Here is a 13,966-nt window from a genome sequence, read left to right as displayed (position 1 = left end):
ACAACATTGTTTTTAAAAGAAATAAGTAGGTCCCATTTAGACGGCATTTTTCAAATGTTTATGCATCGTGTATATAGGATTTATTGTTTCAGTTTACCTACTTTAGTGCATTTTCTTGATTTAATAATAAAGTTCACCCTTACAGTGATACTGAAATCCATGACATGAAAAATATAGCAACACATTTTATTACAGACTGCTGTCCCTCTTAAAACTGTTGAAATCCTCAGGTTGGACTCTATATTGATGGGTTGACGCGTTTGGTTTGTAAAACAGGAATAATATCATAATGCAAATAAGTTACACACGATATGACTGTAAAATACGTGATACGACTTGTAATGTATGTTTGAAAGTCTTAAAAAAAGTTATGTCATACTGCAAGGAATGGAAATTACCAGGATCATCCACAAGGTGATGCAAAATATTATTCAATTCTACAACAGTTGTGAAAAACTTTTCTTGATAAAGTGGGGGCCGTAGAGAACATGTTAAGAAAGCGATCCAATCAAATCGGTGGAAATGTCTAACTGACTTAGGCGTCGACCAATAGCATAACTGTAAACATGCTGGAATGGGGCGGGATCCTTAGTATCCGATGTCATCAACACACAGCGCTTTGTTTTTTTCTTATGGGACAGAATACGGAGGGAATTAATTTTAATTTGCCTCAAACAGTCCGGTTTAAGTGGATTTAACGTTTACTTTGGTTCAGTTCAACCAAGTGCCGACAACGGGTGGAGTTCAACAGATCTTGTCTTTTTAAATGTGGTGTGTTTGTGAGGTCTAATCAGCTCAGCGGTAAGCTAGCTAGCCACTCCGAGAGGGTGTCCTGATTGGAGCGGAAGGAATTCCAGGGACTGGGAAGAAGGGGAGAAATCTCTGCTGGGATGCCTTATGCAAGTTCGAAAACATTGTTTTTTATGACTCTACATGGAATCGTGAGGCTTTAAGCCTTAAGTATGTGTTCGTTAGACTGATCTCTAATTCCAAGGATACTTTGGTGGTTCTTTAACTGTTAACCTGCCAATTGAGCGATTAGCTAGCCACGTAGCTACCTCTCAGTAGGAGGACATTTAAAATGGCGGAAGGTTGGCCCATTCCTCCAGCTCTTGTCGTCATGCTGCTGAGTTTGAGTGCCTGGGCCAGTGACTCTTGTCCCTCTGCGTGCTCCTGCTCGAAAGGACAAGATGATGTCCAGATTCTGGACTGCAACAGGAGAAGGCTGTCGACTGCCCCTCTGGACCTCGCAGATGGAATAACTGAAGTGTAAGTACACAACTTGATAGACACAAATGTGTGTCAAGTTTCCAGCGTTAGTCATGGACTGAATCCCCTGCTTTGAATTGTTGAACAGCAAATTAATGCAATATATACATATATAGATATATATCTACCCCGTTTAGGTGTTTGAGCTTTATAAGATCTTATTTATGGAAACATTTTTTGGTTTTAACTTAAAATGTAATGCTAACAGTCGTCACTTTATTGAATATACTTTTCATGACCATTACAGTCGCCTAAAGGGCCAAGAGTCAATCATTACCTTAGTAAAACAGTTTCAGGAAAACCATATAATGTGATGAATGTTATATCGAAGTTTGAGCATAGTGCTCCCAGTAAACAAGCATCTGAACCAATTTGTCAGTTGTGGTGATCTTGATTAAATTTGTTCTGAGCTTGTTCTATGTTTTGGATGGGTAGTTTGTGTTCTGACTTATGCAAAGGAGGTCAGTTAATGTCATGATGATCCTGTTGAAAGTTTACTGCAGCAGATATAAGACACTAATGCTCTGTTTAATTTCATTTCAGCACCATGAACCACAACGAGCTGACTGTATTTCCTTTTCTCGGAGATGTTTCCTCAAACATTACCTCGCTCTCCCTGTAAGCACAGAATTTTCTTCAGGTTTTCTAGCCTCTCCTTTATCAATTTAAATTAACACTCAATATAACCCATGTATATGTTTATAAGAAGTCATTCTTCTGGCTATATATAAGAGAGATGCTGTGTCTACGTGGCTGTCCGCTCCAGTTATTTGAAACTCCAGTGAAGAAAAATACATTGCCTTTACTTTGTGAATGTAGACTCATGTCATTTGGTGTGATGCATTTTCTTCACCTGCTGCACAATTCTTTAAAGTTACGGTGCAACAACCTGTAATGGTGGACTTGATTATTCATTATGTCCCGTATACTCCTGAAAACATACTCATTGACTGTCATCAGTAATGGTCTTTTCTTACTCATCCTCCTTTCTAGTCCTACAGCATGTTGATTCGACCAGCATATGTCTCATCAAAGGGGAAACAGAAACAGTCATTATGAAAACTAATACCCGACTATATTTGTTGTAATTCAGAGTCCACAACCGGATCTCCGAGCTGTCGATGCATCAGCTGCAACCGTATGTTTCCCTGGAGACACTGGACCTTACATCCAACTCCATCTCTGAGCTCAAAGTTGGATCACTCCCGTCCATGCAGCTAAAATATCTGTAAGCGATCTCATATCATCTAATTCATTTACATTTTATTGTTTTATTATTGATTGTTTTCAATCAGTGTTATTAATGTTATTGCCATGTTTTTAAGTAACATAGTAATCTTTAAGGACACCTTAATAATACAGGTTAGAAACACAGTTAAACTAGGAACCACACGGATACTAACAAAATCTGAAACAAAGACACTTTTACGTATCTTCTACAATTCTAAGTAGTTCACACTCTCGTTGTTCTCAATTTACTGTTGTAATTGTCACTGTTCTGTTGTCACTATCTATTAATACTATTTACTTGCCTACTTCAACAGGTAGCAGATAATCCGTATTATGAGCACTTGTTTGTACCACGTCAGATATTATGTTGGTTTTGTTTGGTCGTATTAGTTGTGAGGTTATCTCTCCTTTTTATATTTATTCAGTACAGTAAATTTCTTTTCAATGATTGCATAACTAATATTATGATGACATAAACAATCCCTGTAAAATGACACATCAGCACAAATCAGAGCGCCAAAAACAGCTTGTAGTGATGTTTGTTACCAAGAAAGCTTCTTAGACCAGATCCACAGAAGGTGAACCAAAAGAGCAAACATCTCTCTCCCCCTTAATTGTGGCCCTAATGTTTCTGCTTTTTCAATTTTTTTCTGTCTTTTAGAAATTTAAGTAACAACAAGATCAGCGTCCTAGAGCCCGGCTGCTTTGAAAACGTCTCCAGCTCCCTGCTGGTGCTGAGGCTGAACAGGAACAGATTAGCTGTGCTGCCTTCCAAAGTCTTCAAACTTCCACAGCTTCAGATCCTGTAAGAATCATAAGAAATGTTTGCAGTGCAAAACTCAGTCCAATTGAGTGAAAATCCAACTTGCAGTATTCCAGTGTTTTTGTTGTGGTAGTTTTCATTTCGTATAAGTACTTGCTTGATGAAAAATGATGGTTACTCTCTCTTCAGTGAAATGAAACGCAATAAGATCAAGATAGTGGACAGCCTGACATTCAAAGGGATGGACTTGCTAAAGACGCTGAAGATGCAGAGGAATGGCATCACTAAGCTCATGGATGGAGCCTTTTTTGGACTGAACAACATTGAAGAACTGTGAGTACAATGTTGTGAACTTGTATTTTAAAGTTGCATTCAGCATTGTATTGTCCATAATTGTAGAGCGGTTACATTGGGAGTAGTTAACGAGCTCCAGGTACACAAAAAACATATTTCACCAGAACATCCTTCAAAACAACGAATCACTTTTTGTAACGAATATCCTTTTATTTTCCCACATCTTTTTCTCAGAGAGTTGGAGCACAACAACCTAACTGAGGTTAACAAAGGTTGGCTGTACGGCCTGCGCATGCTGCGGATCCTGCGGATCAGCCAGAATGCTATAGGCATCATCCGACCAGATGCCTGGGAATTTTGCCAAAAGCTGGAGGAACTGTGAGTGTTTTTTTGTTTTTTCTCCTTTCACATTCACAGTGTCACATAGCTAAGAGACCCCACTTTTTTCAGGAGTCCCTTGTTCCGAAGTTTATTCTGTGAGCTCAACGGAGCTAGCATCACGTTGCTGCTGCATGTGGTGTTGATGTGGCAACATCTAACTGATGCTTGGACTGTATATATGATCATTTTTGTGAAAATGTCTTATTTCAGAGGATCATACTTACACTGGAGATGCATAAAAGACAGATTTTAAACAAGAAAAATAGTTTGGACAAATATTTTTCAATATTTACTGTATTTTTGTGCAGAGACTTGTCCTATAATCACCTGACTAGACTTGAGGAAACGGCTTTCGTAGGATTAGGTCTCCTGGAGAACCTGAACCTGGGAGAAAACTCCATCAGCCATTTGGGAGAGGGAGTTTTCAGCGGCCTGGCAAGTCTGCGCACCTTGTAAGTGTTATGCCCCACAGAAATCTGTCAGAAATATGTGATGAATATTTGCTTGAAGAAATCTGATTAAGCTTCGTATGCTAAATATAATCCAGTTCTGTCTTGTTCTTGGCTCTGTGCATACTCATCAAGGCTGCTGACGACAGTTGGTCTGTGTTTGTTTAATTCTTCACATGTAGTTCTTGTTCTGTCTTGAAAATATTTTGCAGGTAGTTCTAAATTGGTTGAATTAAACAGTGGAGATTGCCAATTATGGAGCCTCTGATTTAGTCTTTGTTGTGTGCTGATCCTTGTCCTTAGTTCTCTTCACCTTAGTTTCAAGTCACATCACTCTGTGTGTATTTTTCCATAGACCTCTGTTGTCCTGGTTTTGTACTCTCTGTGCTGGAAGTAGAAAAGCAAGTGCAAGTGTTTTTGACGGCTAGGAGAGGTGCTTTAATGATTAGCATGTATTAACATTTAATGAATGTGGGTTTCTCCTAAGTAGACTTTGATGGATATGCAGTCACGATCAGTCTTACTAATGGAACATTTGAGATGCCCTATAAGAGCTGTGTACATGTCATCCATGTAGAATTTGAGGTTTCCACACTGTAGCTGAGCTTGAAGCAAAGTTAATGGGACGTGTTGCAATTAGAGTAGCAGATTACAGTTGGAAAAACATTACGGTTTAAAAAGAAATACTTTTACAATTCAACATAGCAGGTTAGGATATCAGCATAACTAAGCAAATACGTCTCCTGCATCTAACATTTTACCTTTGTGGAGCAAAGTGTTGAGGAAGTTATGAGCTCATTATTTGCTGCACTGATTTCTGTTGAAGGCACTGAACTGCAAAGAGAAAAGGGGTCAAATTTGGGAATTTTTACCATCCTGTGAGCATTCATGGGAGAGGGGCATTCGAGAGTGCCAGACTTCTTTCAGAGGTGGCCAGGCATGAGAAAAGAGAAACAAAAGAGCCCATGACCCATCATATAAACACAAGACCTCTTTGGGTTCCCAGTAGACCTATGAACTGTCTCAGTGATAAACAGAGCCAATTATTTCACCTCATCACAAAAGCAGGGGCAATAGAGCTTTGACACCGTGTAGAAGTATGGCATCTCAGATTGTTAGTCTCGTTTCGAAGAGCAACTACTTCTGGCAGCCTCAGTGAAGAAAAAGTGCCTTTACTGTGGTCTTAGCAGGAGAAGACTTTAGATGTCTGTTTAATGTCTGAGTCTTTGTGTTTTTCAGAGATATCCGCAACAATGAAATCTCCTGGGCTATTGAAGACTCCATTGGTGTATTTGATGGAATGAAGAAGTTGAACACACTGTGAGTAGACTCCCACCATGGATATTAATTTACTCTTTCATTGAGACACGTTCAGCTAGTGCATCTTTTATGTGTCGGTGTTTCTAACATTTGGCCCTGTCCAGTACTTTTATTGAGAAATTCAAGTTTGTTTCAACTTGCATTTAAACGCTGGTCTGATGTTTTATTTTAGTCTCAACAAAAGCTGCAGACACACTGTGCGTTTCCAGTGTGGTACAACTATAAGTTAAGAGCAGGTTTTATCATTATTATCGGAAATGGTTTTGTTTTCCAGAATTCTACAACAGAATAAAATCAAATCAATCACTAAGAAAGCGTTTGAAGGCCTCGAGGAGCTGGAGAATCTGTGAGTTAAACTACTGCACTTTCCTTTTTCTCTTTCCATCACGTTTGGTGATGTTGAAGGATTAAAGATTGCACTGATATTACCACTGTCCTGAGGTTGCCTCGTGTTTGTGAAACAGTTTTGTTTAAAAGCTCATCATCGGTGCATGTAATCCATGTTTCTGTCTTGTCTGTAGGGACCTCAGCAAGAATGGCATCATGTCCATACACCCTGAGGCGTTGTCCCATATGAAGCTCAAAGTATTGTGAGTAAACACTAAATTAATCTTACAGCTCTCATAAGCTCATATGGAAGTTGACTTTTGTTGATATTGTTTCTTGGACAGATTTTAATACTGTTGCTCTCATTAAAAATGTTTGAGAAGAACTGCAATTAAGGTGGCTTATTTGAATGTTAAACTTGCATTGCATATCAAAGAAGACTGCAGTTAGTGGTATGTTGCTGATTGACTGTTGCTCTTTGTGGTCTGTCGCCTTGTTTTACTTAAAGCAATGATGTTAAAGTTATGTATGTGTAATTGCTGAGTCATTAGATTGTTTCTGTGGAAACGTACAATTTTCCTCTCAGTTGTGCAAACAGTCGTCTAATTGGGCTTTTAGTTGCAGCAGCATCCAGTTAATTCGAACAGCTGTCTCCTGCATGTGAAAAAAGGCAGGGGAACTGTTAAGTCTCTCGCCTTTTTGAGGTTTTGACCAGCCTGTTTTAGGAGTGTCTCTTAGTCAGGGGCAGATAAAATGTCCCAGCTGCTGTCAGACTCAGAAAATGTATCATGACAGCAGTCGGTCGTATCCTGTTGTTAGTGATTTAGCAGCTGACTTGGTAGAATATAGGACTATTTTCTTGGCGAGTCGATGAAGTGGATTTTTCTGATAATTTAACGAGAACAAATGGCATCAACATTTGAACTGAAGTGAAATTTAAGACTGCGTTAGAAGACAGTTCTGGGACTGTTTCTAAAGAAATAAATCTAAGTTCATGACATGATTTAGATCCTTTGATGTTTGTTATTTTATCTGTGTTTTGTTTCCTATAGTGTGGCTGAATCTGCTTGATTATAGCATTACAAACAAATATTTAACAGTTGACCAGTAACACTTCCTTATGAGTTTCTGATTATAAAGTTTGATCTGAAAGATGTATTGTGGGGTAACCGAGGTGGGTAGAAGCTGAAATTGTGTGCTTTTTAAGATGTTTTCTTTTAGTTCTAATTGAACCGAGTGAACTGAACTTCTACAAATGGGTGATGTGAAAACTCTGCTGACCACTGGTCAGACAGAATCCCCAGCTGTGGACGTCTCTGCAGCGGTGCCGACCCTTTGCACAAATCCCATGCAGCATCATGTTTGCTGAAAAATTTGAGTTGTTTGGAAATCTGTGTACACAGTTTACAAAACTGTGAGCAGATATTGAAAATAATAAGGCTCGGATGTCAAATATCAGATATCCATGTGCATGAATTATGAATGCAAGAGCATGTTTATCAGCCGCATATCGATAGTTTTTTTTCTTTGCTGATAGAAGATGCGCTTCGCTGCGCACGGTTATGTTAATTCTGAAAAGATCTCCATGTCTTCCGTACTCGGAACCTGTCACAAACTTAGACAATGCATTGATTGCTCTTCTGGAGGTTTACCATCGCAGCTTGGCTATACGGAATTGATCCCGGCAACATTAGGGGGAAACCATCAGAGCTGGAAAGCAAAATCAAGTCAAGCTGGACCATACATTTGTCAATAGAAAGATGATATTTGTCAGGTGCCTATCAATTTGTATGGACAGTAGCAACCCTCTGTACATATTTCACATAAACTGAACCTTCATAAAAGCAAAGACATACAAGGTTGTTTTCTGAAGCATTAAATCATAGTCCTGTTTGAGCTATTCAGACAGATCCTTCAAATATCCAAAATAAGGATTTGTTCAGAAATAAGGATTTGTTTCATATCTTGATGTTCTTTCTTTAATTTTAAGGCTTCTGTCTCACTCCCTGTTTGACCTTTCTGTTCTCAGTGTTCTGAACACAAGCAGTCTGCTGTGTGACTGCCATATGCAGTGGTTGAGTCCTTGGTTGACGGAGACCCAGTTCCAGCTGTCTGTCTCGGCTATTTGTGCCCATCCTGCCAATCTGCTTGGCCGCAACGTCCTGTCCATCAGCCCAGAGGAGTTTGTTTGTGGTCCGTCTTTTTTTTCACCTTTTTAAATGTTTTAAATCCTCTGATTATTCTGCACATTGCAACAACCTATATGTCTTAGTAAAATAACCATAAACATTTTTAACTGTTACAAAAGAGCCTGAAACAGTATGTAGATGCATGTGGAACACCAGCTTACATCTTACATTTCAGTGAAGAGAACTACATGAATTGTGTAACATAGAAAAATGCTCTTGGTCTCTCTTTCCTTTGCACAGATGATTTCCCAAAACCTCATATCACAACTCACCCAGAGACGTCCGTGGTACTACGGAGCAACAATGTGACTCTCAGCTGCATTGCATCCAGCAGCAGCGACTCACCGATGAACACGGCATGGCGGAAGGACGGGGAGGTGCTGTATGATGCAGAAGTGCAGAACTATGCCCGTTATCAAGAGGGAGAGCTCATCTATACCACTGTGCTTCACCTGCTTAATGTCAACTTCACTGATGAGGGGCGTTACCAATGCGTGGTCTCCAATCACTTTGGTTCCAACTACTCTAACAGGGCCAAGCTTACTGTCAATGGTGAGGATAGACATTCTCTGTCAAAGAATGTGATCAATCATTGTTTATGGAGCTCATGTATTTCTCTCTTGCTTGTATACACTGAGCTCTGGTAAAGCTTATACAGTTTTATATGAGAGAAAAAGGATGGCAGTATTGTTCTGTTTGTTCACAATTAAGTGATTGAGGGATAAACCATCAGATTTATTAGAAACTAACTCGAGCCCTGCATTTCTGTCCTCCTGTCTTTCAGAGCTTCCCTCCTTTCTTAAGACTCCGATGGATCTAACGATCCGCACTGGGACTATGGCCAGGTTGGAGTGTGCTGCTGAAGGCCATCCATCACCCCAGATCGCTTGGCAGAAGGATGGAGGCACCGACTTCCCGGCTGCTCGAGAACGCCGGATGCATGTGATGCCGGATGATGACATATTTTTCATCGCTAACGTTAAGACAGAAGACATGGGAGTGTACAGCTGTACAGCTCAAAATGCAGCCGGCAGCCTGTCGGCAAACGCCACTCTCACTGTCCTGGGTGAGTCACCCTCCTGATTAGCAGAATGTATTACCGATCTTTCTTTTTCCTTCTGGGTCATTTCAGCTGAGTCACACTGCTCAAATTGGGCACTCATTTTTGTTTATTAGTCATTAGAAGCTCTTGTTTATGTGTTGCCACCTTGTCAGTTTTAACTAATAATGATATGAAAGCAAACTGTGTTATACCATGACCATTTACATTGTTTAAATCCTGCTGTCTGCAGCATCTCTGACACAGCTGTTCGAATTCCTAATGAATGTGCTTGTGAGAATTGAATTGAACTACATATCAATGACCCAATCAAAGTGGCTGTCTTTTTTTTTTTTTTTATTAAGAGCCTCTAATTTTTATGCAAATTAAACTAACCTCTCCTCACACATATCCATCTGAACTGACCACACATGCTTTGAAAATCTATATATCATCTTCTTTTCCAGAAACTCCGTCTTTCATGCGGCCGCTGGAAGACAGAACAGTGGCCCGCGGTGAAACAGCTGTGCTTCAGTGTATAGCTGGCGGCAGCCCCGCTCCACGTCTCAACTGGACCAAAGACGACGGGCCCCTGGTGCTTACAGAACGCCATTTTTTTGCTGCAGCCAACCAACTCCTTATCATAGTTGACACTGGTCCAGCTGATGCTGGGAAATACACCTGCATCATGTCTAATACTCTTGGTACAGAGCGTGGCCACATCTACCTCAGCGTCTCACCATCACAGAAATGCGATACTGGCCCCGGCTACAACCAGGATGGCTGGACCACTGTGGGAATAGTGGTGATTGTGGTGGTGTGCTGTGTAGTTGGAACTTCGCTGGTGTGGGTCATTGTCATCTATCACATGCGCAGGAAGAGTGAGGACTACAGTATCACCAACACTGGTTAGTAGTGTGGATATAGCTGTCATGTGAAGTAAATTTGTCCTTAAAGATTTAACGCTTTACACAGACAGAATATATTATTATAAAATAAATAAATGATAATTTATTATTTTGATCAGTTTTGAAATGGATATATGTAGTTGTAGTACAGAACTCAGCACAATGTCACAAATTGCATGTCTCTGTTACAGACGAGATGAATTTGCCTGCAGATATTCCCAGCTACCTGTCCTCTCAGGGTACTTTGTCAGAGCCTCAGGAAGGCTACAGTAACTCTGAGGCTGGCAGCCACCAGCAGCTCATGCCTCCTCTTTCCAATGGATACATTCATAAAGGCACAGATGGTTTGTAGTCTGTCTTTTGAGTTATGATAAGTTTGGCTCTGTAATGTAAACCTTTTGTTTTAGTGTCACACATATTACCGTACTTGGTTTATTTGCTTTGTAGCTATCACGAATAGTTGTTTTATGATCATCATAAACATAGACTTTTCCTGTCCAAAGATGGGTATATTAGCACAGTTTTATTTGTATAAGCATCCACACCTCTTACAATATTCACCTTGAAATTCCTCTACACTGTAAGTCACACCGTGCTATTATAACTGCAGAAAAACCTCAAGCGGCTCCAAAGCCAGTTAGAAGTTACTGTCGTTCCCCTGAAATGTTGAAATAATGATTCATATTGTCTCATTTTGTTTAATGAATGGATCATATGTGGGGCACAACATTTGTGCCCTATATACATCATAATACATCATGATGGTGTTTGCAGTGTAGTAACTAACCTCCTGTAAAGACTAATCTAGATCTGCTGGCTGCACATAATATTTTTACGCGGAATACTGCTGTATACTTCATTCATCTAGTTTTTGGGTTGGACTATGTCAAGCTTTTGTTCATAAGCCAACGAAGCTTGTGATGTTGACATCACAAAGAATACATGACTACTAGAACTCAAACTTACAAGGATACGTTGTCTCCTGCTTTCCGTATTAATCACAGCTGACAATACAAACAAACAAAACATCAATTTTGAATAAAACGGCTTCTCAGATGTGTCTTTCTATTTTCCAAGGTTTGAGATGCTCTTGTTTCTGTTTTTGTGTTTCAGATCACCTCCCCGCTGAAATGAAACGGTGACTAATTATCTCTTTTGTCCCAGGTGTATGTTATGGAGACACGGGCAGTGAGGTGGAGACGGAAGGGAACGGCATGCTGCACTGCAGGATGGGCTCTCTGTTCACTGGACGTAGCAGCTTCCATCCTGGGGAGTCTCGTGAGGGACTAGTTGGAGTCCCCACAGGTTAGAGATTATTTATTTATCTATATTTTTATCATTTTATTATTTTTTCCTACTTCTTGAAACTGCTGCATCATATTTATTTATTACAGCTTGTAATAGTTTTTAAAACGAAATCGGGAGCAGTGCACGTAAACATTTCTTGTTGCTACATCATATTCGAGTTAGTGTGTGAGTACCTTTTAAATAAAAAAAACTCTGTTCCTTGATATGGTTTTAGTTGTGAAAGACATGCACACGTTCCATATGCAACAGCGTACCAGACCGCTTTGAAGTGGTTTTAAATCAGAAATCAAGTGGCCACTTTGAGAAAAGCTTAATCCAGTCCAACACGGTATTAAAAACAACCCAACTCTTTTATTGGATTGATTAGATGGAAGTGTTCCATCCTTGATATGCATGTATTGGGAATTGCCTACAATTTATTCATATCAGCCCAACCCCAGTCCATTACAAGAGGCCATGTTTTTCATTGAATCTCAGTTTTTATTTGAGGGAATGCAGGAGATATGCCGACCATCAACAGGGCCTTTCAGCTTGTCCATTAAATATGTACACGTGTGCATATTAAGATGCTATATATCAACTAGAATTAAATATTTTTTCATACCAACCCCCACCTGTAAAATGAAGTTGTAAATCTCCCTTGATATGAATGTGGGGCCTTGCTGTGTAAAAACCTACAATAGCAGTCTGGAAAATGCTTAAAAGAACAAAACTATGGTTTTAAAGATGTTTGATGTTTCTTCCTAGGTGGCACAGGTCCTCTAGTAATCTGCTCCGACTGCTACGATAATGCCAACATCTACACTCGTACAAGGGAATATTGTCCCTATGCCTATTTGGGGGAGGATGATGCACTGGACAAGACCATACCGGGCCTAAAGGGGGGCATGAGTGAGCACACCCAGGCTGAGGATGCGGCGCTGGAGAGCTTCATAAGCACCTCGCATGACAAAAGGCTGAACAGCTACACTTCTCCAGAGCTGTGTATTAATGGTGAGACAGACAAAAACTCCCAATTTTTACTTTTGAAAGCAAGATATTAGAATCTTCCTACTGAGATGTTTTCAGGGACTTAATTCTTCACTCTCCATCAGCTTTTGACATATCTTTTGACATATCTTGTTCATTTTTACTCTTCTTGTTTGTCCTAAATCTTGCAGTGGCACAAGCTAGACGGTTCCCAAGTTGCCTTTATATTCAGCACGAAAAAATACTTTATTTATCCCAAACAGATGATATTGGTAAAAAACAAAAAAAAAACACTTATGAAAATGGATTGATTAATAAAATCTGCAAATGAGATTCTCCAGTGAGCCAATAAGCCCACAAGATTACATTTATCGGAGATATTGATCCTCAAGACATTTTCTGAGATATACAGCTACAGTACATGATGGTTATATGAACCCCTGAAGCTAAAGCTAAACCAACAAAAAAAGATGAATAAAAATTAGCACAGTGAAAAAATGTCTAATTTAATGTGATTTTATCACTAATTAGGATCCTCACTCCATAAAGCTTTTTTTTTCTTTTTCTCTCAGTTTGATGTGAAAGAAGAAGAAAAAAGGCCCACATTTCAGAGATAATGTGTCTGTGTTTGTTTTTTTATTCCCTTTCACAGATTCCCTCAGCAAGTCTTTCTGGAGAGATGAAAATCCATCCTCAAAGCTCCAATCAGGAGCGTCCCAGCTCTCAGTGACTGTGCACAGGACACCTCCTCTGACCTCTGCTGCTGATGGGGCAGCGGAACACAGTGAAACAGAGGCTAACTATTTCCCAAACCAATGCACCCAGGACCACAGAAGTGCTTGTGGTAGGACTAACACACAGGAGCGTCTGGCTCCCACATAAGGTCTTTACACTCTGACCGCATTCTGCCTCTGACTCGTTGTGGCACCTCTTCCCCTGTGCCCACCTTTACCCCTCACCCACTACCTCCAAATAAACACCTCACATTCTGCCAAAGATGCTCTCTTGTATGTTTACATTCCCCTTCCACTCAAGAGGACATGCTAACATTCCCCACTGTGGAACAACTGCTGCGTCTGTCCGGATAAACAAACCCATGATTCCAGTGAGCTCCTTATTGACACCCCCTTTCCCCCAGATCCTCTACTCTTCTTTGGTCTCCTATGAGAGAAAACCGTGAATGTATGCTTTGAGTAGCCATGCCAGACGCTGCCATGAGTGAACACCAAGACACAGCCACGTTTCCAAAAAGCCTGAGTTGTATCTCATGATTGCCGGTACAGACGCCTGTTGGAGCAGCCTGCGTGACCTTAAAGGGGGTGGGGGTTAAATAAGGGACAGATTAAGTTCCTTGACCAGCAGTTTTTGGTTGATAATATAGAAAAGACCCTTGCAGGTTTTCCTTCCACAGCCATTAAGACAGACTCTTATGCAAATCCCAGAGACAGTGACACCAAAAGGTGGTGTGTATTATGAATATATATATACATATATATACATATATATATATATACATATAT

General features: G+C 40.1%; 1 protein-coding gene across 2 annotated transcripts; it reads left to right on the top strand.

The window, feature by feature from the left end:
* Positions 1–569: 569 nt before the first annotated feature.
* Positions 570–13,937, top strand: lrig2 (leucine-rich repeats and immunoglobulin-like domains 2). 2 transcript variants are annotated; one of them, XM_072381651.1, is made up of 18 exons: positions 573–1,269; positions 1,813–1,887; positions 2,363–2,497; positions 3,161–3,304; positions 3,452–3,595; positions 3,791–3,934; positions 4,246–4,389; positions 5,626–5,706; positions 5,981–6,052; positions 6,228–6,296; positions 8,063–8,226; positions 8,463–8,774; positions 9,007–9,288; positions 9,729–10,169; positions 10,361–10,513; positions 11,334–11,474; positions 12,225–12,470; positions 13,099–13,937. In XM_072381651.1, the coding sequence occupies exons 1-18, from the start codon at positions 1,082–1,084 to the stop codon at positions 13,326–13,328; spliced, it is 3,165 nt and encodes a 1,054-aa protein (XP_072237752.1). In that variant the 5' UTR covers positions 573–1,081; the 3' UTR covers positions 13,329–13,937. The 2 variants fall into 2 exon arrangements, with proteins under 2 accessions (XP_072237753.1, XP_072237752.1); XM_072381652.1 differs by lacking the exons at positions 12,225–12,470; positions 13,099–13,937 and adding an exon at positions 11,564–11,649 and having other exon boundaries at positions 570–1,269.
* Positions 13,938–13,966: the final 29 nt, after the last annotated feature.

Source organism: Leuresthes tenuis, unplaced genomic scaffold (assembly GCF_036924035.1).
Source record: "Leuresthes tenuis unplaced genomic scaffold, fLeuTen1.0.hap1 SCAF_3, whole genome shotgun sequence".
In the NCBI taxonomy this organism is placed as follows: domain Eukaryota; kingdom Metazoa; phylum Chordata; class Actinopteri; order Atheriniformes; family Atherinopsidae; genus Leuresthes; species Leuresthes tenuis.
The sequence above is the reverse complement of the archived record's forward strand: the minus strand, read 5'-3'. Positions and strand labels throughout refer to the sequence as shown.